This window comes from Rhamphochromis longiceps, linkage group LG4 (assembly GCF_057381845.1).
Source record: "Rhamphochromis longiceps isolate RC_006_pf linkage group LG4, R_longiceps_female_GT1.1, whole genome shotgun sequence".
Classification (NCBI taxonomy): domain Eukaryota; kingdom Metazoa; phylum Chordata; class Actinopteri; order Cichliformes; family Cichlidae; genus Rhamphochromis; species Rhamphochromis longiceps.
This window is the reverse complement of record NC_140560.1, coordinates 34,493,373-34,516,397: the sequence shown is the minus strand read 5'-3', so window position 1 is coordinate 34,516,397 and position 23,025 is coordinate 34,493,373. Positions and strand designations below refer to the sequence as shown.

The 23,025-nt window shown below is 40.5% G+C and overlaps 1 protein-coding gene and 1 long non-coding RNA gene across 2 annotated transcripts; one reads left to right on the top strand and one right to left on the bottom strand.

The window, feature by feature from the left end:
• Positions 1–1,531: 1,531 nt before the first annotated feature.
• Positions 1,532–3,281, bottom strand: LOC146672181 (uncharacterized). The gene is made up of 5 exons (XR_014911621.1): positions 3,227–3,281; positions 2,815–2,960; positions 2,659–2,740; positions 2,459–2,570; positions 1,532–2,384 (listed from the first exon to the last, which is right to left on the bottom strand). It is a non-coding gene; the product is annotated as an uncharacterized LOC146672181 (long non-coding RNA).
• Positions 3,282–9,081: 5,800 nt separating this feature from the next.
• LOC146672180 (uncharacterized) lies at positions 9,082–22,982 on the top strand. Its single transcript, XM_085404707.1, has 6 exons — positions 9,082–9,126; positions 14,177–14,300; positions 16,558–16,708; positions 17,565–17,685; positions 17,770–17,883; positions 20,631–22,982. The coding sequence occupies exons 2-6, from the start codon at positions 14,238–14,240 to the stop codon at positions 20,989–20,991; spliced, it is 810 nt and encodes a 269-aa protein (XP_085260833.1). The 5' UTR covers positions 9,082–9,126; positions 14,177–14,237; the 3' UTR covers positions 20,992–22,982.
• Positions 22,983–23,025: the final 43 nt, after the last annotated feature.

Sequence of the window (23,025 nt, the reverse complement as noted above, 5' to 3'; positions counted from 1 at the left end):
AAATAATGTTGAAAGGACCCGAATGAAGAAAAACAGGAAGTACAGAGCAGTGTAAGTTTTGTTGACCAATCATTTTTGTTAAAACAAATTTTTGTTTTTTGCTGACGAAAACAAGAAGATAACTAAAAAAATGTTCTGACACTTCAGTCAGCAAATAAGAATGAGATGAAAATATTTTGTAGGGTGAGATCCAATTAGAGCTAATTAAGTGGTATAGAAAGGCGATTTGGAAGTAATCCAATCAGGAGTAAGCTCCTTGTGCAGTAAGGTTAGAAACTGTATAACTAGCTTCCTGTTTCTCATAAATAGACACGTGGACATATTTTGCATTTAATGTTGTGCAAGATTTTTTCAGGGGAAGCCTCCCAAGTACAGACGTATACACAAATACCTTTAGATGTAGTTGACGAAATCTAAAAGCATTTCGATGTCTAGATGATTGAAACTAAATAATAAATGGCCTGTATTTGTATAGTGCTTTACTAGTCCCTAAGGACCCCAAAGCGCTTTACACACTCAGTCATCCACCCATTGGTGATGGCAGCTACATTGCAGCCACAGCCACCCTGGGGCGCACTGACAGAGGCGAGGCTGCCGGACACTGGCGCCACCGGGCCCTCTGACCACCACCAGGAAGCAACAGGTGAAGCGTCTTGCCCAAGGACACAACGACCGAGACTGTCCAAGCTGGGGCTCGAACCGGCAACCTTCCGATTACAAGGCAAACTCCCAGCTGTTGAGCCACGATCGCCACCATGAAACTAAATGTTGTTTGAGTTAAAGACTGAAATCGAAACTGTTTAATTCAACATTAGTTTAGAAGCTCCAGTCAAATCTGAGAAAACTTCAGTTTTACAACTTCAACCCAAAATAACTGAACTGCTTTTGTTCCTCCCCTACTCTGCTTACTCACTTGTAGAATATTACAGTTTCAGATTTCCTTTTTAGTAGCACATTGACCTAACGTCTAAGTGTTTTAGACTCCTTTAGAGGAAAAGATAACCCGAGTGTTGCAAATGGCACTGACAGGCAAACTTCTTGGAAGCAACTACCAAAGCATTACTTTTAGGTTTAGACTGTCACGACAGCTCACCAAGAACGCAAAACTACACTAGTGGTGGGGCTGCACATTAGCCTTACATATGTGCACTCAGCTTTGACTTCCAGCCTCATTGTGTACAGTGGAAATTTATGCACTCATGCACCATATTAAAACCCTTTTGAGTTGCAGCTTGAGGCAGTTTAGTTTGCCAAGTTCACTACAACTATCTGTTTAAAGTGAATGCAGTTCTCCATCATTGAAGGTTCTCAGAGAGCCCAAGATCCCCCTATTAAAGAAGAGCAGCAGAAATCTGACAAAGCAAACACTGGTGGGAGGAGACCAGTTAAGTAGGTTTAAGTTTCAACAGGTAACAGACCGAACTCTGACATGTAATTGAGCCACAAGTTGAGCTGGACTGATTTGCGATCTTTGTTTTAAAATCAGCCACCTTAGTAAACTCCAGGACTCAAGCAGATTAGTGGTGTAAAATTATTTATTAGTCAAAACATAGACAGTCCATTCCATCAGCAACATGGCCACAAATGATTCCACAAGCTTTGAGACAGGTCTGGCATTTCTAGCATGGTCTCTTTCTGGAGCCATCAAAGCAGTTTTAAAGCCGCTGGTATCTCAGTTACATACAAAGTGTCTTGTAGCAGCAGAGTAACAAACCAACCATGGAGGAATCTGGAGTTCCTCATGCCAGCCGAGGAGGGGTGTGGAGAGCCAAATCCTAAGGATCTGGTTAAGTGCCTAAATCCTAACCAAAGAGGAATAAGAGCCTAATCCTAATCAAAGAGGACTCGGTAAGTGCCTTTGTTCAATAAAGGAAGAGTCTAGACTAACTCAACCTAGAGCGATATGTAGTGCTAAAAAAATACAATTTCCTAACCAAAGAGGAATAAGAGCCTAATCCTAACCTAAGAGGACTCGGTAAGTGCCTGAAACCAACCACAGAGTAGTTGGAGAGTATTAAGTGCTAAACGTAGAGCTCCAAACCTCGTCTCCTGGCTGAGGAAGGTACCTCAAGTTACCGATACCAGAAAAAAAACCTTGTATGTAACACGCGATCATCTGATAGAACGCCATGACGGCACCCTGAATGATAACATGCGGTTCCTGTGTGGGAGGCTCAGGAAGCGTCCATCTCTGCTCCTTTGTAGATAGAAGCTGCACTGACCCAGTTGCCTGGGGAAGTCTGAAATGCAGTGCAGACAATAGCCATTTGAGAGCCAGTGGACCTGGAGTTGTATGCGCAGGTCTTGTGAAAGCATCACCGGGGCTTTGTCCTGCTTTAAGCCACCTTGATGTGCTAGTCCATCGCCTGCACCATGGACGCCATCTGTGGGAAGAAACAAGTGTGATGTATCAAACCAGGATCTGTTAAACCATTGAGGCTTCAGTTTTTAAACTCACTTGACAAATGCAGAAGTTTCCAGTGAAGTTCCAGCATCCTCAGAGCAAACTCTCCCATGTTTGGTCTTCAGGAGCTCCTCTGCAGCGCTGCAACTGCTGTTCTGTGAACCACCTGAACACATAATCACAAGCCTCAGCCTTTAACAAACCAGTTTACAGCCAGTACATTTCTACTTGATAATCAGCATTTAGCCTCTTACGCTGGAGTTGGCATTTCACTGTAGTAGAAATCTTTCTCGTCTCTTCGTCCATTTTACACCAACCGTCTTCAGGGCTTGGAGTCTGCAGAGAAGCACAAAGAGTCAGAGATATAACAGCAGCGAGTCCAATTTATACACTGATATTCAGTGCCTCACCCTTTTTGAAGCTGAGCTCATCATTTACAGTGTAAAACCATGTCCCCCTCTGATTTTATCTGCGAGCCAATCAAGCATCAGAAAGGTTAAAGACGGCGACGAGAAGAGGTGCCATCAGGGAGGGAATCCTCCATGAAGTGCTTCACCTGCAGGGATAAAAGAGTCAGATATGACTGTTCATAACTTAGCCAGAAAACTATATTTTACAGGTATAGCCACACATGCCCACGAGAACAGATTAGGCCCAACACGTCATCTACCCACACAGACGCACTTCATTTGCAATCAGACACTTAAGCAGTTAGAAAATTTGACTTTTAGTGAGCCCACCTCCCAAAAACTACATTTACAGAGTCAAACAAACAACTCAATTTTTTATTTTTTTTTTTTTTTTTTTTTTTTAAAAACTTACCACCACGTTTGCAGAAGTGGCTGGAGGTGCAGACTCTCCCAAATGACACAAAGGGAACACCTGTGAGCTGCCTGAGACCCCTTAAATCCTGAAGCCACCTTATTGGGTCAAACCATGTGCTGCATGTCATGGGGGTGATTTGGGGTTTGGTTGGCGTCATTGTCTATTTAGTCATGAGCTTTATTTTAGTGTATTTGCCACTTGTGTGTTACTTGGTCTAGCCAAACAATTATAAAGCAGGTGTGCTGATTACAAACACGACCTTTTCCATACCAGCTGGTGGCGCTAATGCACCATTTTGTTATTTGCCAGTCGCCAACAAAAATAATTTCTTACGTCCACTTTGTAAACTTATAAATATCGATGTAAAGTATTATAAAATTACCTCACAAGAGCAGATATCCCACTTTTGATATATTTTTCCTACAATTTAACCAGTGAAGTGGATAGGAGAAAAAAAAAAAGAAACCAGTCATTTACTGAGCATTGCTCCAGATAGCAAGGGGCGTTTGATCCAAACTGGACCCAAATCTGCAGTTTTCTATGGGTCTCATAGTGTTGACTGACATCATGTACTCAGGATGAGTCTGCCTTCCTCAGCACAGGTGCATAAATCACACTGACAATGTGAAAAACTCACAAAAACTCACAAATCAAATATGATACAGGGTTATGAGCTGTAAGCATATATCTGATGGTTTTGGAAATGTTTGGGTAGAGAATGGGACGTATGACCTGTACTTCTATTTCGAATCACTTCTACATATCCAAATCTGGCTGTTTAGTAAAAGCTGCTCTCAGTGACCAGTCTGCAGCCTTTTTTGTCCTTTTTGGTTAACTCAGTGTGCCGAGTGCTGTTTTCTGGCACCAAACTAGAGGATTTTGTGTTATTTAAGGTGAAACTCTGCACACGTCGCCCTCTCTGTGCCACGTCAGCCTGCCATCATGTGCGTTTGCCAAGGCCAGCTTTGATATTTTCCTCCAGTGAAGTTCAGCAGAAACAGAAACTTAGATGTTTATTAATTTATCTGCTTGATTAGTGGACTGATCACCGCTCTGCGGGAGCTGCTGCACTTCAAGCCTCAGTAAACAAACAGCTAATCCATCTCTGTAAGTGAAATTTAGTTATACTGAATTTGTGAGGCAAGAAAAATACTGCCATTAGTCTCACTGTCAGGAATAATTCAGCCTTTTATTGTGGTCCTGCTGCTCAGCTGCTGCTGGCACTAATTCATGCCCGAGCATAATGGACTCATGAAATACACCGGATGCTTCCAGAGACAGCAAACAACAGGAACGCATTTCCATCAATTTACATTACTGGCAAAAAGGGTCAAAGACGGTCTGACATGAGGTTTTAATTTACCTGCAGATTATTCTGGGTACAAGATAAAAGAAACGGGGATGACATGACTCGAGGAGACTCTATCAGAGGCAAAGCTGAGATGGTTTAGTGGATATATGGGAAAAAGAGAAGAAGGAGCTGCCAGGCTGCTGGAAATGAGAAAGACCTCAGAGAAGACTTATGGAAGGAGTTAAGGAGGACATGCAGAGGATTGGTGTGACAGAGGATGATGCTGGGATAGGGTGAGATGGAAGTGACCCCTAAGGATTCAAGGGTTTTTATTATGATTGCCGCACATCCGGCACTTAAACCTCGGTGAAGACCAACAATAACACACATCAGGAACAACATAAATATGAAAACAAGAACAATACAATACATCAACACAATATTTACAGTGTAGTATAAAAAATGAACAATTACAATTATAAATAAGAAATATGAGCATCTGAAAAGAGGAGATTTGTAGATGTTTTCAAGCAGAATCCTCCAAATCTGAAAAATGAAGCCAAAAACTGCGGTTCCTCTAATGGCCACTGGAGGCAGACTCCTAAGCCGAATGCATTTCCTTATTTTTTTTACTCTTTAATTTTATAAAAAGAGGTACTGAATACAGAATAAAGCTCTTTAAATGACAGTGTACAAAATAAACAGATCATAACAGATGCAAACATGACATTAAAAAAAAAAGATGCGCGAGTTACAGTGACATTAAATAAAGACATTAAAAACAATGCCCATTTTAAAGCTTTATTTCTATGCAAAGAGCAGCTTGTAGCCACATGTTGTGTTTCCCTCATGAAAACTTGCATTTACTGATGTGGAATTTCACAAGGAGTAAAATCAAATTAATGAGGTCAGTCTCTTTAGTCTTTCTCGCTAAAGGCAGTGCAACCAAATAAGATGCTTTTATGGAAAATTGCACTGGTACCTGTGTTGCCCGTTTTAGGCTTTTATTTAAGCCAAACTAATGATCATAAAAAGTTGTGGAGCTATTTCTGCACACTAGTACAAGGGCACAAATGAGGAAACTCAGGATCCACATTTAAATTCAGTTAAAATTCACATACGTGTCCTTAAGCACTAAAAGAACATGATATCAATACAGAGGAATCATGCGTGACAATGAAAAAGACCCAGAAACAGCCACGCAAACAAACCACATGTTGTAAAATGAGGTGGTAGAGAAGACTTGGGATAAGGAGCGTGGTTGTGTTGGATACAGGAAGTCTGGGGGATGACATCAGCAAGCATTGGCCAGCTCAAAAGTCCAGCCACGGACGGACAGGAAGACGACCGCACCGTCAGACCGAAGGGGAATACAAACGAGTCTCAGAGGAGACAACAACACAGCACTTACATTCAATAAGGATGGATTTTATTCAGATATTTTTGGTGTTATGATTATGAGTTATGATTGTTTTCATGCTCACATGTTAAATGTAGTCCAGTTAAAACCATTTTCAGACCATTGTTTAAGAATTTAAACTGACAGTTTCAGCTAGTATGAAGATCTAAACCCTTGTGGCTTCAATTCATGAAATTCAGTTTCATCTAATCAGCGTGGAGATGACTTCATTTGAATCTTTAATTAATCCATCAAGGAGAAGAAGGAAAAGAAAACTGTGTCACAGCATGAAATTATTATTAATAACAGGCAAAAATGAGCAGAAAAGAAGGAAGCAGAGTTATGTAAAAATATGCAAGCAATAATTTCATAATATGTTGAGTAAGAGTGTATTACATAAAAAAAGTAGGCTAATAGATTAAAGCGTCATTAGGATGAAAAACAAGAGCAAAGCAGGAGAAGAAGTTTCGTAAAAGTGTTACTGTTAATGTGAAACAGATGATATGATGTCAGATGTCATGAAAATGAATAAACATGCACACATATGTAAAGATAACTGTCTGCAGATCAGCACACAGTGTAAGAGCACACCTGTTCTCTGTGTCCTCTGACATCATCGCCCCTCCATCACCTTCACCTTGCACGGTTTGCAGCACGTGGACCTGCCGTCACTCCCCGCAGCTCTTTTCTAAATACGTCACCTCTCTGCCGGCACAAACCTCGGCTCTTTTGCTGAATCAGACACTTGGCCAGATCCGGATGAGACATGTGGAGGAGAGCTGCCATCCATCATCTGGATCTCAGTGATCCTGAGATCCAGATGATGGATGGCAGCTGTGGTGGATCTACAGGTCGCAGAATACGGCACAGCCAGGTGACTACAGCTAAGGGAGCGTAACGGTGTGAAGTTATTGTTATTGATATGTTTACAGCTTATGTTGTCACATTGAAATGACTCTGTGTAAATTTTATTTATTCATTTTTATACATATTTTTCTCCTTTCTATCATTACTTTTACTCTTTCGTACTTTATGAGGAGAGACTTTTTTTATGCAAGAAAACTACATCAGCGATGGATAAACTCAAACCTCCGATGCAGAAAGTTTATTTTAAATGTATTAAAACATTATTTATTAAGGCATTAGGGCTGGCTGGCCAAACTGACTGAGGCTGTGCTTCGGAGAGTCTTTCAGAGGTAACAGCTGATCAGGGCAGAGAAGTGAGGATGTGAAGCTGAGTGGGTGGAGGTTAGAGGAGGCCTTATAATTTAAATCTTTGCATCTATTTTAAACTTCCCCATTAATCCATGATGTGCAACTTCCTCAGTGAGTTTCCAGTGAATGATCAGGAAGCTCAGATGAGAGTTTTGTGCATCCTCGTCAAACATGACGCCCTGACAGAGATAGAATCACAGAAGAAAGTAGAACACAAACCTCTCCAACGAGACCTGCAGAGAGTGCTTTTACAAAGCGATGTGGACATTTAAAAAAAGCTGAGGAGCTGTGACTCATTTCTAACATTTCCACTGATGTTTCTCTGCTGCTGGTTCTGAATATTCATGATCAAACTTCTTATACAACAAAAACAGAGCTGCTTCTAGTCTGAGCGGCCGAGATATCACATCGTCTACAAGAAATAATTCAGCACCTCAAGTCCTCCGCTCTCAATCTACTTATACTATTACTGCGTTTAACGACGTTTTACTCTGTAATTTTACAAGTAAAGTTTTATGTTTGATCAGTTTTAAAATACAAACTTTAAAGTACAGTTTTCAGTAAATTACTGACATACTGACACCAGCAACCATAATTTTTTGTCAGATATTCTTGTAATTCTTTAAAGCGGTCTTGAGCAATAATTCTCCAAAGTTTTGGAGGGTGAGGATGGGCCACCAGCCAATCACAGGGCCAGTAAGTCCACGCCATCTGACTATTTTCAGAGGAATGTTTTGTTTTTTTTGTTTAAGCCACTTAACTGTATCTGTAGACACTTTGTTTCAGCCTGTCACAGAAACACATCCTTTGTTCCCAATTTCTTAGTTGAATCTATGAAAAATGCCAAATATAACACAGTTTGACAGACATAAAATAGTATTTCTGCTCCAACAGCCAAAAACTTGGCATATCGCAGCATTTGTCTGAGCAAACTGGACAAGTGAAGGACAAAAGAAGAAAAAGTATCAGGCCGAAAAAAAACTATCTACAGTAGATGGAAAGTATCTGAAAGTCATGTCCACAAGAGACTGGGAAAACTCCTGCAAGGGGTCTGAGAGATGCACCCGACCCTTCAGCTGGTCCAGCTACTGTTCACTGAAGCTTCATCACAAATACTCTCAGTGAAAGGGCAGCTGTCAAAGAGCCCTTTTGAATGAGGGGTGAAGGCTGAGGTTAACTGAATTACAAGAGAACGTGATTACAAATCAACTAGGGGAAGTATTCCTGCAGACTGCTTACAGAAATAAAGTTCAGACGGTGTTTAAAGAATAAAGGCGGTCATATCAAATATTGACAAACTCTTCTTTGCTTTATATGCTGTATCTCCACGTATGCTTGCACCTGTTTCTCATTATAAAAACATCATTGGCAGCTCAAGACTTTTGCACAGCACCGTGTTTCATATTTGTATTTATGTCTTTTCCACCACTGCTAATAGGAGTGAAAATGCAGATTGACTGAAATATCACAAAACACTTGTTCACTAAACAGGAAATAAATGTTCAATAGTGTCTAAGAAAATCTGTATATTATATAAACTCCTCAAATATTATGGTTCGTAGATACTTTACTGAAAATCTCCTGATGTTTCTGCATTTATTTAATAACTTTACATTCGCATTAAAACAAATAATTTGTATTTAATGTGTCATTAAAAGTTCTGGTTTCATTGGTGAAATTTAAAAAGTAGAATAAAAGATGAAAACTAAACATTTTCGTTACAGAAATGAAAACTGTCACAGATTATTACCGACACCTAGTGGACAAAGAAGAGACAGCAGGACCTTCATCCACTGCTTTTACTTCTCACTTTAGCTAAACTGAACAAAACCAACCACAGCCTGCTGTCAATCCTCTGAGAGGGAACAAAAAGACTTTCTTTTGTACTGGAGCAGCCAGCCATGCCTGAAACTGGTCAGCATGGAAACCAGTAAACAAAGTGACAAACAGGAAGAAGCTCTGATCACTGACTAGCTGTGAGTCACATTCAGGGTAAGTCTGTTTCCTCTCTGATGCTGAACTGATAAAAATGATTGGGGGGGATATTTATCAGCGAGTGAGAAAAACAAGCAGTATTTATTTGTCTTTGTAGCGCTGGTTACAGATGAAAAGCCATTAAACAAAGAAGAAAAACGACCATAGGGCAGAATAAAGACACAAACATGCGGATTTAGAAAATGTTAGCCTAAAAACCACGTCCAACAGGTGATTTTACAAGTTTGCACCTTAAAGGAACAGTCCTACATGTTTAGTGCCTTAATATAACCGAAGGAAAGATGAACATAAATTTGTGTCATGGAGTTTAGACAGTAACAGTGACACAGGTCTGGTATTTCATTTCCAGTCTCTCTGGCAAAATTACTTAAAATGCAAATTAATCCACACAGGCGCAAAAGTTTGGACCCATCCCTTTCACAACACTGATGCGTAAGACAGACGTCACAGTTTTAGCTAAAATAAAATGATAATTAACCTTGAAATCCAGAAGAAAAAGCACAAATATGTACATTTGATTGCATGGGAAGCTTCAGAAACCTTTCGAAACTGTTACTGTAACTCTTTTTTACTGTGTCAGGTGATTCACACAGTTTAACCTTAACACATGAACTCTTTAGTGCCTTAGAAATATTGAAAATTAATTAACTTTATGGGTTATATAAAAGTATTTATTCAACTGTTAAAAAGTGATGTATTTATTGTAAAATTAAACTTGTTTTTGTAGTGACTGTTCTTGTGGGTTTTAATAAATTACACAAATAATTATCATATAAATAAATGGTTATTTAACCTGTCAATGTCAGAAGTAACCTGGTTCCAGGTCTTACTGAGCTCAGCAGAGGGCGCTATAGGCTCACGTATACTTCATAGTCACTCAGCGCATCAGGTTTTTTATGGTGCCAAACACTACAGGCTGCACACAAACACTCCTGCGGTGTATTTCCAGCAGTGACCGTGAGTTTAAGCTAAAATAAAGTGAGTAAAATCAGTTTTCGAGAGAGGATTTTGAGGCTCGCAGGATCTCAGCAGGAGTCCAAACTGCAGATTTGATCTTTGTGTTCGACATAAGCGGGATTACTCTCTCCTCAGGTCGTACAGCGCTTACAGGTCACAGCTCTCTGACATGTTCATGTAAACAGTTTTATCATTAACTGGCAGCTTTTTTACTCAATACTCAAACTTTGTAGTTATTTATATTAAATTGAGTTTCATAAAAATGTTCTGTATCTGCTGGGAATTATTTTGATTTTATTTTAAATAAACCTTTGCAATGGTTGTTTTTTTCCCTCTATTTTTGAGAGCAGTTAAATAATTAAACTATAAAAGTACTTCAAATTCATCCTGCAAGAGCACTTACATGATTAGAGTTACTGCAGTAAAAAGTTACTCTTCCACTGTGACTGTGCCTTCCAAAGGGTCACAAGATAAACCAGAGAGGTCTCCAGGTGATTAATGTTAGTTGACATGCACACATTTATATTCAGTGTTCAGACATTTCATTTAGATTTTATTTTGAAAAAGTATTTACATAAATTTTATGTCTGGAACAAACTGTGATTTAACATTTTGAGGCCAAACAATATAAAGGATGAACGATACGCTTTGTTCTTTAACATGATGGGTTTTGGCCCAAACTGCATAAAGGGGACAAACGTCTTCGGTTCAGTCTAACAGGTCGACCCACTGTGGTTCTCATTTCCCACAGTGGTCTTTGGTGAAACTAAATTCATCAGGTATCAGTCCATAATGAAAAATCCTCTGAGTCCTGCACAGCAGACGGAGCTCTGCAACATCACAATTCGACTGTCATATAATTTTATATTGTTTATTCTTAGTATCGGATCTGTTTCATCCATCCATTTTCAATTGGCAATTCATTACAGGACCGATTTTATACTAGCATAACCAGAGCATTATCATTCCCAACGTGGCTTTGTGGCTTTCTATTCCAGCCCTAACCTTGATCATAATCTTAATGCATTTATAGATTCATGCAAACCCGCTCTCGTGCCTCCGAATGTGTAACATACCGATGATTTGTCACTGTCGTCGGTATGTTACGTGTTGGGATGAGGACCTGTTGACATAACGTACTGAAATATGTGGCTATATGTAAGTGGTTGTGCAGCAGAGCCGACACACAGCTTTGCACTGTCATCTACATATTGGAGCTGTTTACTGTCACTAGGGGGAAGTGTCACGAACTGTGGAACAACTATTCTATACACCGCTCGTGCTGTTGTTTGTCAGTTAGCCAACACCATCAGGGAAAAGAGGGCATACCATATAAAGATGTTCTGTTATGCCGAGAACATTAGAAATGTTTTCAGCTTTTACATTTTCAGTTTTCAACAGAAACAAATCCCACCTATGCACAGCTCCGTCACCGTGAAGTTACACAGTGGTGGGTTGTTGTTTTTTTTCTGTGGAGGACTGAACATGTCTGGTAAAGTTGCATAACCAAAATATGTTGTTCAGGTGCAAATTTACTTCAGGATTTTCTGTCTCACAGGTGGCTGTGAGTCAGATTCTCCCCGTTGACTTTAATACTGTAAACAGCTGCAGCCTTGCAGGGAATAACTTCATTGACCTACAGACCAATCATGACCTGATGTTAACTGATAGAACTGTTCTTATACAGATCCTAACGGTCAGGTGTTATTCACAGATTTCAGGTTTACACAGCACTGGGGTTGGGTCAGGAAGTAAAGCTAAAACTCTGCCAAATCAAACATCCAGAGCTCCCCGATGGTGGTGCTTTGGAGCATAAATCCTGGGCTGCACCTGGGGGCAGATAAAGCTCTTAAAGCTTAAAGCTATTAAAGTCAAAATGCAATGTTTGTTCAAAGAGTGAAGAATAAACATTAAGACAGAAGCTCGGTTTGTGTCTGATTAAACCTTCTGCGTTTCGATTTTTGATAGTTTCATGTCAGCCGCTTTGAGCGTTTTGCCCATAGCGTCATCACTGCTGCTACCCGGGGCTGCGTTAATACATAACTTTGTGCAGAAGTGAATGAATGTGTTCCTGAATTTGTCTTAATGACAGCCCTAACATACCAAGAGCGCGCCAGAGACGCTGGTTGAACCTGAAATGCACTTTGAAGCAATCCAAGGCATAAATATGAATGAGACCAGCAGGATTTTTATGGGACGGGAGATCAAAGACTCAACATGTGTCACATTTTCCTCAAAGGAAGCTGTGAAAAAACAGAAAATAAAATAAGCTCTTCATTCACAGTGTTTCATGTTGACCCTCGGAGGGATTTCAGTATATTAACATAACATAAAAAGGATGGTGCAGACTTATCAGGCAGAGTCGTATCATCAGCGTACGAACTGTATCACCACCTATTTTTTATCAGAGGAGAGGAGGAGCTCGTTAACTTGTTTCACAGGGGGATTCAGGGGCATCTATAAGTATGAAACAAGTTCACGTCCACTATGTTTAATCAAAATCTCAAGATAGGACTAAAGAGTCGGGAAACTACTGAGATCGTTTTGTTCTAAACCTCAGCAAACTGTGAGGGAAAACTAAACTTAAAAGTTAAAAAGTACACAAGAAAAGTTGAACCCCAGTTTCCTGGATAAAAATCATGTGGATTATGTCTCCTACAAACAAAACAAAACATTTGAAGAAAGATAACTTTATCTGTCCTTCACCACATCTTTTACAAAACCTTTAGAAGACGTTTAAATGTGGATCTTTTTTACAAAAGAAGTGGAAGCTCCAGGATGGTGGCAGTGGGTCGTGGATCAGGCTTGTTCTGGTGGATTGGATTAGGGCAGCACTAATGGAGGGGGAGGCTGCTGCTGTTGGGGAGCGTCATTGGCACTGGGGGTGTGATTGGTCTAGAACACGGCAGAAGACTGGTTTCTAACATGATGTGGAGCGTTGTTCACTTCAGTACTGTTGTGGTCTTTTTGATGTATGTTACAACACTCACACTCTTTTCCTCCAAATAACGAGTACCAGGACTTGACTCCATGGAGTGAATATATCAACACTTTCAGTAAGTGTGTAATTTCAGCTTAATAACAAACTGGTCACACTGAGATCTTCCTGGCTGTCCAGGTCATACACCTTCATCTCCAGACAGGATTTTCTGTCTGTACCTGAAAGAGGGGCTCGATATCTGGATTCAGGAGGTCCCAGCCCTGTGACTGGCACTGACCGGTACTGGGAGTGAGGAAGCTGGAGACAGCAGACTGGTCACCGTAGCTTTGTTTCCTGCCTTCATTGTTTGAGATGAGCAGGAAGGATGAGCCATCACGAAACCATCTTGGCTATCCTTTTTATTCTGTCACTCTGCTGCTGTGATGTGTGATGTGGGGTTGAGCAGGATTAACCATTTATCAGGCTTTCTGCAGAGCATTAAGCTTTTTGGGGCGTGTTTCCAGTCACTGATGAGCTCATTTGGACTCTGTGTCATCATGTTTGGGTTTGTTTGTCACGGGGAAAGGCTGAAAGAATACCAGTGACGTAAGCTGTCGTCCCTGGAAAGAATGGAAATTTAAAAATATAAATTCAGAAACTGACCTGAATTCGGATCAGATAAAAACAAAAAACTGCTGAAACTGTTGGCAAAGAGAGACAGAATACAACAGTACAATAGCATAAAGAACTGAAGGTAAGTAGAAAAACAATGCACAACATCCTCATAGCTTCTGACAGGTTTTTATAAGAAGTCGTAGAAGTAAAGTTTTTTCTCTGAACGTCATAAATAACTAACAGGAACACCGGGATTTTCCGTCACTAATAATTCACCAGAAGTGGATTCTTTCATGCTCACACTTCAGGGATGATGAAAGAGTAACATCTGTGAATGTAAAGAATCAGGTTTTGCCAGCCTGTTTGTTGCCCTGCACGCCGTATTTGTTACTTTATGTTTTCATAATCATCCTCAGTTAGAAACAAACTGTTCTTCCAATTTTGTTTCTTATAGAATCCATAGCATTCTTAAAAGTTCTCAAGTCCACCTTAAATTACGTCGTAGACCTTTATTATACTGATACTTTGAACTGTCCAACATCTGCTCTTTCACAGTGGCATCGACAGGAAACACCGAGCTGAGCTCAGAGAGCAGCTTTCTTCATATAACCACAGCATGAAGAAGAAAAAGCAGCAGCGCGTCAGACGCACCAAAAATCAGCATAAAAAGTTAAAAAATGTAAGAAAACTTCCAACATCACAAAGTTTCACTCTCAAACAGAACATCCAAGATAAAGAAGAAACTGACAGACCTGGGCATCAGTTCCCTCATCTGCAAATGGTTACTGGACTTCCTGACCAACCGCCCCCAACATGTCCGGCTGGATAACCGCTGCTCATCTACCATCACGATGAACACCGGTGTACCACAAGGCTGTGTGATGAGCCCTTTCCTCTACTCCCTCTTCACCCACGACTGCAGACCTGCTGATGGTTCCAACACCATCATTAAGTTTGCAGATGACACCACGGTGATTGGTCTCATCAGTGACAACGATGAGGCCGCCTACAGGGAGGAGGTGGATCGTCTGGCTGAGTGGTGCGACACAAACAACCTGCTGCTTAACACCGAGAAGACCAAGGAGCTCATCGTGGACTACAGGAGGAATGCTGACCCACATCCACCCATCCACATTAAGGGGACGGCTGTGGAGCGTGTGAGCAGCTTCAAGTTCCTGGGAGTCCACATCTCCGAGGATCTCACCTGGACGACCAACTGCTCCAAGCTGGTCAAGAAGGCTCACCAGCGCCTCTTCTTCTTGAGGACTCTGAGGAAGAACCACCTGTCCTCAGACATCCTGGTGAACTTCTATCGCTGCACCATCGAGAGCATCCTGACCAACTGTATAACAGTCTGGTACGGGAACTGCTCTGCCTCGGACCAGAAGGCGTTGCAGAGGGTCGTGAAAACTGCCCAGCGCATCGCCGGAGCACCACTTCCTGCCATAAAAGACATCTACAGGAAGCGGTGTCTGAAAAGGGCTGGGAAAATCATCAAAGACCCCAGTCACCCATCACATGGACTCTTCACCCTCCTGCCCTCTGGGAGGCGCCACAGGAGCCTCCGGACTAAGACCACCAGGTACCGGAACAGCTTCTTCCCCACAGCTGTCAGACTCCTGAACTCTGCCTCCTGACATCTGACCCACGTTAAACTCATGGACTGAACATACACACCCCCACAATGGACAACTGTACCCTCAAACACACAATAATAACATGGACTGAACCACCACTCACAACCACTAGCACTTTATATAGCCTCTGTAGGAACTATCTACACCCTCACTTATCTTAACTGCACTACTGTATAGCTCTGTGTAAATAATCATTCTGTACATTGGATAATTTTTAATCCTACAACTGTTTACAACTTGCATAGTTCCTATTTCTGTATAGCTGTATATCTCAGATTTCTGTAAAGTTATTTATTTCATATTCTGTATAGTTTTTCATATTTATATCCTGTTCATAGCTTGTACTCACTACAGCCTGTACATACTTAGTTATAGAATATTCACAACATACTTCATACCGTGTACATTATAACATACCATAATAGACCCATTTCTGTAATATACTTACATATCTATACTATTGCTAATATATATTGTAATATATCTATATCACTAAAGCACTTCTGGATGGATGCAAACTGCATTTCGTTGCCCTGTACCTGTGCATGTGCAATGACAATAAAGTTGAATTCTATTCTATTCTATTCTAAACAGAAGGCTATGAAAAATGTGTCTGAAGATGCACGATTACTCTGAATGATACGTGAGTCGTGTGTTTCTGGGAAAAAGATGAAGCTCTAGGAAGTACGGTGTTAACCGCCCCTGGTTTGTTGGGTGTAAACAGATTTGCTTGTGACTCTTAACACTTTGAGAAAGTGGCTGTTGGGGTGGATGGTGGGTCTGTAAAGCCTGCAAGTGTCACATTACAGCGAGTTTAAAATCGAGATGGTGGTCTGTTTGGTTAAATGTGGGGCAGTTTGATCGACTTCAGGAAATAAGGTGGTCTTGGCTGAATGTAAATTAAATTGCTTCTCACGTGAATTTTTTTTTTCTCGATTAAACCAAAGGACAGTCTTCTTCCTCAAACATAACCAAACACTACCAGGAGCAAACCATGTCTGGGAAACTGAGTCTTTAAGAGTCAGACTTACAAAAAAGCTCAGATTAAAAAACACTAAAGAGAAAAAAGCTGCAAACACGCTGAAATCTTCACATATTTATTGATAGGCCCAAATAAATGGGTGAAATTGTGGAAGTTCTACCTCTTTTAGCGCTGCAAATAAACATGTTGCACACATGCATTCTTCACAAAGATTTTTCTCATTTAATTTTTTATTATTTATGTTTACATTGTGTCTCATCTCTAAAGTTTATGGTTGTACTGATTTTACTGTAACGTGGTATTTCTTGTGGTTAAAGATTTCCGTGAACGCAAACAAGCGGGAGTCTGAGAGCTTCCCGGACGAGTTGATCGGGTGGTTTTCTGATCATCAGCAGGAGTTCGATCAGCTGTTCATCTGCGGTGACGAAGACAGAAGTGAATCAGTCAGCCTGAAGGACTTTGAGCTGGGTAATCCATCACCCCTGACCTGAATAATCCGAGATTTTCTTTGCCAGGATGGGAGAAGGCTCTCTCGCTTCTTTGAGTGACACATAAAGATAATCGCAGAAGAGAAGGAGATATGTGAGTCAGTACTAAATGCCACAGTGTCATTGTGCTGAAGTATTTATGGAGGGTACTGTGAATCAGGCTCTTGGTAATGTCAGCGGAGCCTCATTTCCTCCTCACAGATAAGAGTAGCTGGCTCTGGGAAACAAAACCAGGACAATGTTCCTTTTGTCAGTCTGACTTCAGACACACTGAGTAAACTTCCAGAGAGATTACGGCGCAGACCTGCAGCATAACACCGCAGCTATGACTCTGACTGGGAAGACCTACAGCACAGAATCACTGCTGTAGGTCTTAATAATCAATAAATTACTTTTACAGCACATCCAATGTGATCATTTATAGCTTCATTTCCAGGTTTATAGATCATACACGATTCACAGAGAGACCTCAGGTTATCTCATCTTCTGAACAAAACTGTCTCTGCGTCTTTAACACGTCTCCATAAAAGCGTTTTTTTTATTGGCCAGCATCTGGAAGCTTTGTGAGGGGCACTCGTGAGCTGCAGGAGAAGAGAGGGAATCACATTTTAACCATTAAGACATTTTCATGTCCTAAAGATAATTACTCACATGTGGGCAAAATATGGCTTGCGCACCACATGATCCTGGCCTTTGAAGCCCTAAAAGGAAAACTAAACAACCATCTAAATCTCGGTGCAGATGAGTAAAGGCTGTGCTGTTATTATTAAACTGGATTTCAGAGGAGGGCGTTCCACTTACACGTGCACGCTCTCTATGTTTTTACTGTGCTGCAGGTTTGATGAGTTTGGGTGTCCCCTGTCAGCAGTTTCAGCTCCACATGCTGACTCAGCAGCTGAAGACCTTCAATGACACGATTAGTTATGAAGATTTGATGAAACAAATACAGTCTCTGAGGTGAAACAAACTTATTTCTCTATCAGTATTTGATTATCTTTCCTTTTATAGGTTTATGAGTTTACTTGATTTTATTTCCCACAGTGACAGTGCAGAGCTCCACGCTCAGATACCAGGGCACTTCATAAAAAGACAAGAACCAGTGGAGACAGAAAATGTAAAACATCAGCAGAGACTGCAAAACACTGAAGCCCAGAGGTATTGAGCTCATTATGTGTTATATTTTATGAACAGAACATTCATTCTATAAAGATAAAAATAAAGGTGAACGCAGTTTTGCAAATAAAAGAATCAGTGCCGCGTTTTACAAATACACAAACATAGATGTGACAGATGTGGCTCTGGTATTTCATGAGTTTGTATGATTTGAAAAATATCACAGTTTTATTTTTGTAAAGTTTTCTCAAGTGTATTTTTTTGGCAAAATTAGCTGATTTTAGCAATTGGAAAATTTTCAAATAAAAAAATTAATTAATGTAACCTTGTTTTCCTGTTTGTGTAATTTCTTGAAGTTCAATATTTTTTAAAGAGTTAAATATTTTATTATTTTCATAAATTTTACTATTTATAAGTTATGTACAATTTTATTATTTGTTTTTATTTTTTATTATCTGTTCATATTGCCTTATATTTACCAAAATAAATATAAATATTTAGTGGAATATGTGGAAAAAATTATATTTTGATTGTAAATCATCAATTAAAATTTAACTTGATTTTATTACCTAGAAAATGATTTAGAAAAAAAGATTTACAATTTTAAAATTTGCATACAGTGCAGACATGAAGCCACAAAATCCCTCTGACTTGTTTTTAGAGTAAGTGGGAGGAGCAGCAGCTGGTTTTAAAATATCATAAAGCCAGACAGACATCAGACATGTCCTGGAGAAAAGCAGTTTCGACAGTTTCTGTGGCTGCACTGGGACAAACTGGGCAGCTCCTGGGAAACACAATCAGGCTGTGTTGACATTCATTCCAAACCTCCATGAGTGAGGTTAACCAGGCTGAGTTATTCCTGACCCTCAGCTGTAAATCACACTGTGACTCCGCTCCTGTAACTCAGACGCCCAAAATGACAACATTGGGACACAAGCAGCCTCAACAGCTCTGAAAACAAAGGACTCGGGGCGACCTTTAGCTGGCCCGCTGACAGGTGCCGTTGCCTTTTTCTGACCTGGCTGCTGTGATTGTTTTCCTGTGCCACAGAAGGATGTTTTAGCAGTAAATCACACACATAACATAATGTGCACAGCCCGAGTTGAATTGAATTCACTTTTTTCCCCCTCTTTTGCTGTACTGGTTTGATAAAATTAGACTTAGAGTCAAAAACATTACATTTCACAAGCTGATGTTATTTAAACCCACTGATTGCTTGATTACATTAGCAAACAGCATGCCGTGTCTGGAAAGTCTCCAGGGGTTTAGGCCTGGAGTTTGTTTCTCGGACGTGTGGTTAAGATGCTGAAACAAACATGTTTTTGCAGTATTTTCATTATTTGCATTTAGCCTTGATGCGATCTGTCTGATGTTAACAAAAGCTAGAGATGAATAATTTCTGTTTATCTGATTTAACACGGAAAACACATCGAATGGTTAAAATGACATATTTTAATGTTTCATGAAAAACATTGGCTCTTTTCGAAACACACCTTAAAAAACACTGGGATGGGGGCAGTATAAAGGCTGGAAAACTAAGTTATGCTAAAAAGAAAGAATGGGAGAAACATTTTGTACCTAATCAGGTTAACTGGCAACAGGTCACAAATGGCAAATGTAAGTGCTGTGCTCTAAATTATTCCCTAAATTATAATGATGACGACCATTCAGACATTAAACTAGTGATTCAGACCAGAAATTCATCAGGACGCTGTAAATCAAATGACAAGATTCTCACATTATTCTTAATACCACAGCAGTCCCCCCCTGCTGGTTAATTAGAAACAGTGTTGGGGAGTAACGGAATACATGTATTTAAAATACAAAATATGAGTAACTGTATTCCGTTACAGTTACCGTTTAAAAAGGTGGCATTCCGAATACAGTTACTTTGTTGAAATAAATGGATTACACGGCGGTCTTTTCCTGTTTTATATGTTAGGCTGTCCCCTCTAATGCCTGTGTCTCAATCTCTTGGCCCATGTCAGCTCTAACTGCAGCCTGCAATGACGTGAAGAAATAGTTTTAAAAATTATTGTTCAAAAAATTATTTAATATGAAGGCAATAGGCAGAGTGTTACAGGCATAGCCCTAAAGAATGCAGCCTCATGGGCAGTGTAGTCCAGTTGTAAGTAAGATATTAAGACTCGACTGTACACCGTGTTCGTGTTTTCCTCCAAAATAATAAGTTCCGTTGGAGCAGCCTTTCAACGCCTCTCTCTGTCTCTCGCTAGCAAAGTTGACCCAGACAACAAAGTAAAGCTAGTTTTCAGCTATGAGCCCGCAGAACCCAACGTATTAGTCAGAGGTCCCTTTACTACGATTTGGAGCCGCGGACCTGTTTTATATAAGCGCAGAATAGTTTTCTATACGAGATGCCTGCAAAAAGTGCAGCCTTACCTAATGTCCACCTACTGTTACTCATTTATATTAAGATTTAAAAATCTAGTTGGTGTTGGTACGCTGAGTATCCTTCAGTAATAGTAATAAATCACACAGCAATAGTACATTCATGTAGTTGTAAAAAGCATGATAATATATTAAGTAATCTGAATACTTTACTCTCATCTGGACTTTCAAATCCACTTAACCAACCTTTGAGCCATCTTCTGTATATATTCAATTCAATTCAATTCAATTCAATAAAACTTTATTGATCCCGAAGGTTGACCCTGAAGGAAATTGTTTTTGTTTTTTCTTTTCAATTCAATAAAAAATATATAGTGTAGTCACATAGTTTTATAGAGTCTAAACTCAAAACTAAATTTTCATTTTCTTTAAACCGCCAGGTTCATCCGTCTGAGTGTCCGACTGATACCTTTCACCTCGGCCACAGCGCACCCTGGAAACTTTGAGGTTGTTTTATCGAGCAACCGCACAGTTTTTGGTCTGATGAGTGTGATCGAGGATCGAGCTGGGATCCAGACCTCGAGCCTGGAGGTTTTCAGTAGCAGAGTGCCAACAGAAGAGGCCCGCCTGCCCCTGGAGAGCACGCTGGAGGAGTGCGGCTTCAAAGGAGGGCCAGAGGAGAGTCCTCCAGAGGCCACCGTGTATTATGACTACAGACTGCCATTTACAGACTGTCCCATCCTCAACTACGACCACTACATTAGGTCGAATCAGGACTCTGCATCGAATCGGGGTCTGTGAATTACAAAGCTGTTTTGAGGTACCTGCACCTACTGCAGACACCAGTTTTGTTATACACCTGAGTTTCAATATAACAACAACAAAGGTGACTTCGAACAGCACCCAATGTCACACATAGTTGAGGTCAGAAGTAAACACACCCTAATCATACACATGAATGTTGTGTTCTTTCTGGGCTTTCAGGGATCCTCTTTTTCCTGGATGGAATAATTGCTCAACAGACATCTTCAATGACTTTAATGAAACAAAAATTTGGTGCACATGTTTAATATGGATTTTCCTAATCCACACAGGCTCAAATATACAGCATACACTCACTTAAATCTTTAAATACGTGGGTGCTGAGTTTTCTATAATATATTATCCTGACAAGTCCAAAGGCTATTAACTTCTCATTGGGGTCATGATTGACTTCAGCTGGTAGTTCCTCTTTGCCAGGATAAAAATGATTTCTTTGACAACATTCATTGGATTGACAAATACTCAGAACAATGGGAAAGTCAAGGAGCTCAGAGAAGATCTAAGGGGAATTGTAGATTTACCTAAGAACAAGGTCTGTGAATGAGTCATCACTTTACCAAGGTCTGGAATAAGAAAACTTGTTAGGATGTTCAGGAACAACCAAGGAACCAGGACTCAAGACACTGCTGTAAAACCAGCTTTACATAGTGAAAGCAAGTTTTACATCACCACGGACTGAGAGTGTGCTCACCAAGAAAGAAGACCCTGCTCTAAAATCCAGAAAAACCCTTTAAGCTTGAAATTTGCAGCTGCAAATGCAATGACAGGCCTTTAAACCTAAGAACACTGTCCCAACTGTCAAGCATGGCGGTGGTAGCGTTACGCTCTGGGGCTGTTTCGCTGCCAGTTGTAATCATACAAGAGATATCAACAACAGCTAGACAGTTTAAACTTGGACACAGTTGGAATCCACGAAGACAACGATCCCAAACCAAAGCCCTGACCTCATCCCTATTGAAACTGTGTGGACTATGTTTAAAAATCAGGTCTGCAACAGCAAACCAACCAATTTATATCATCTCTGTCAGTTCTGCCACGTAGACACATATCCACCCAGAAGTGTGACAGGTTGTTAATGGCAACCAGAACGGGTATATATATTTGAACCTGCGTGGATTAGAGAAAATCCCAAATTAATTCAAACTCATTAACCAAGTTCTTGTATTTGTTTTAGTCATTAAAGATGTATGCTGTGCAGCCATTTCTCCCTTTAAAGAACACCTTGAAGAAATCATTAAAAGCCCCAAATTACCACAACATTAATGCCCCTGATGACCTCAGTGACAGCTAGCTGGATAACCACCCCCATGTTGGCAGTTACTAATGTAAATATTAGCTTTACAGCTTTACTGGTGGATACAACAGTACTGTTTTATTAAACACAATTTAGTACCATGAATCAAGTAATTTGGTAAGTCGGCCAACCAGTTTTAAAAGATGTTTTCTGCTGCTCGTAAAATATAAAAATATGCAGGTATGTCTTCAGTATCCCTTTTTTGTTTGCTAGTGTTAACAAACATGGCGATAGATGCCTCATGACCTCACTCAGGTCTTCCCATTTTATTATTGAAAAGAACTGAACTCCGCACAAACTAAATTAAGAAATAAAAATTAAGACAAAGCATAAATGAAAGCTAATGAGCGCCTCGAGTGAGACCTCAGCAACATTTAAAGGAGGATTTATGTAAGAAAGCTGCAGGGAGCGCCTCACTCAGCTCCTCGCGGTCAGCTCATGCTTTAATTACACCCTCGGGGATGCAGTTTAAGCCGGCATGTGCAAATCTTCACACCAGGTCAGAGTGGCGCTTTTCCCTGCAGGGCCTCGTTGGCTGAACGCTGCCATGCTGGAATCAGTGGAAAGTGCCTGGCTGGTGGAAACCGCAGAGTCGCTATAAACAGTGGCCACCAAAGCGTGCCATGCAGCTACCACACCCCACAGCTTCCCTCCTCCTCCTACTGCTGCTGCTGCTGCTGCTCCACCCAGCCCAGCTTTTACATCCCAGCTTCACCCCC

What these genes read in the sequence shown, in the direction of transcription:
- LOC146672180 (XM_085404707.1), top strand. Translation starts at nt 14,238, where the DNA reads ATGAAGAAGAAAAAGCAGCAGCGCGTCAGACGCACCAAAAATCAGCAT. An exon ending in AGCATAAAAAGTTAAAAAAT is followed by an intron (nt 14,301 to 16,557) that starts GTAAGAAAACTT and finishes TTGTGGTTAAAG; the next exon opens with ATTTCCGTGAACGCAAACAA. An exon ending in CAAAACACTGAAGCCCAGAG is followed by an intron (nt 17,884 to 20,630) that starts GTATTGAGCTCA and finishes TTAAACCGCCAG; the next exon opens with GTTCATCCGTCTGAGTGTCC.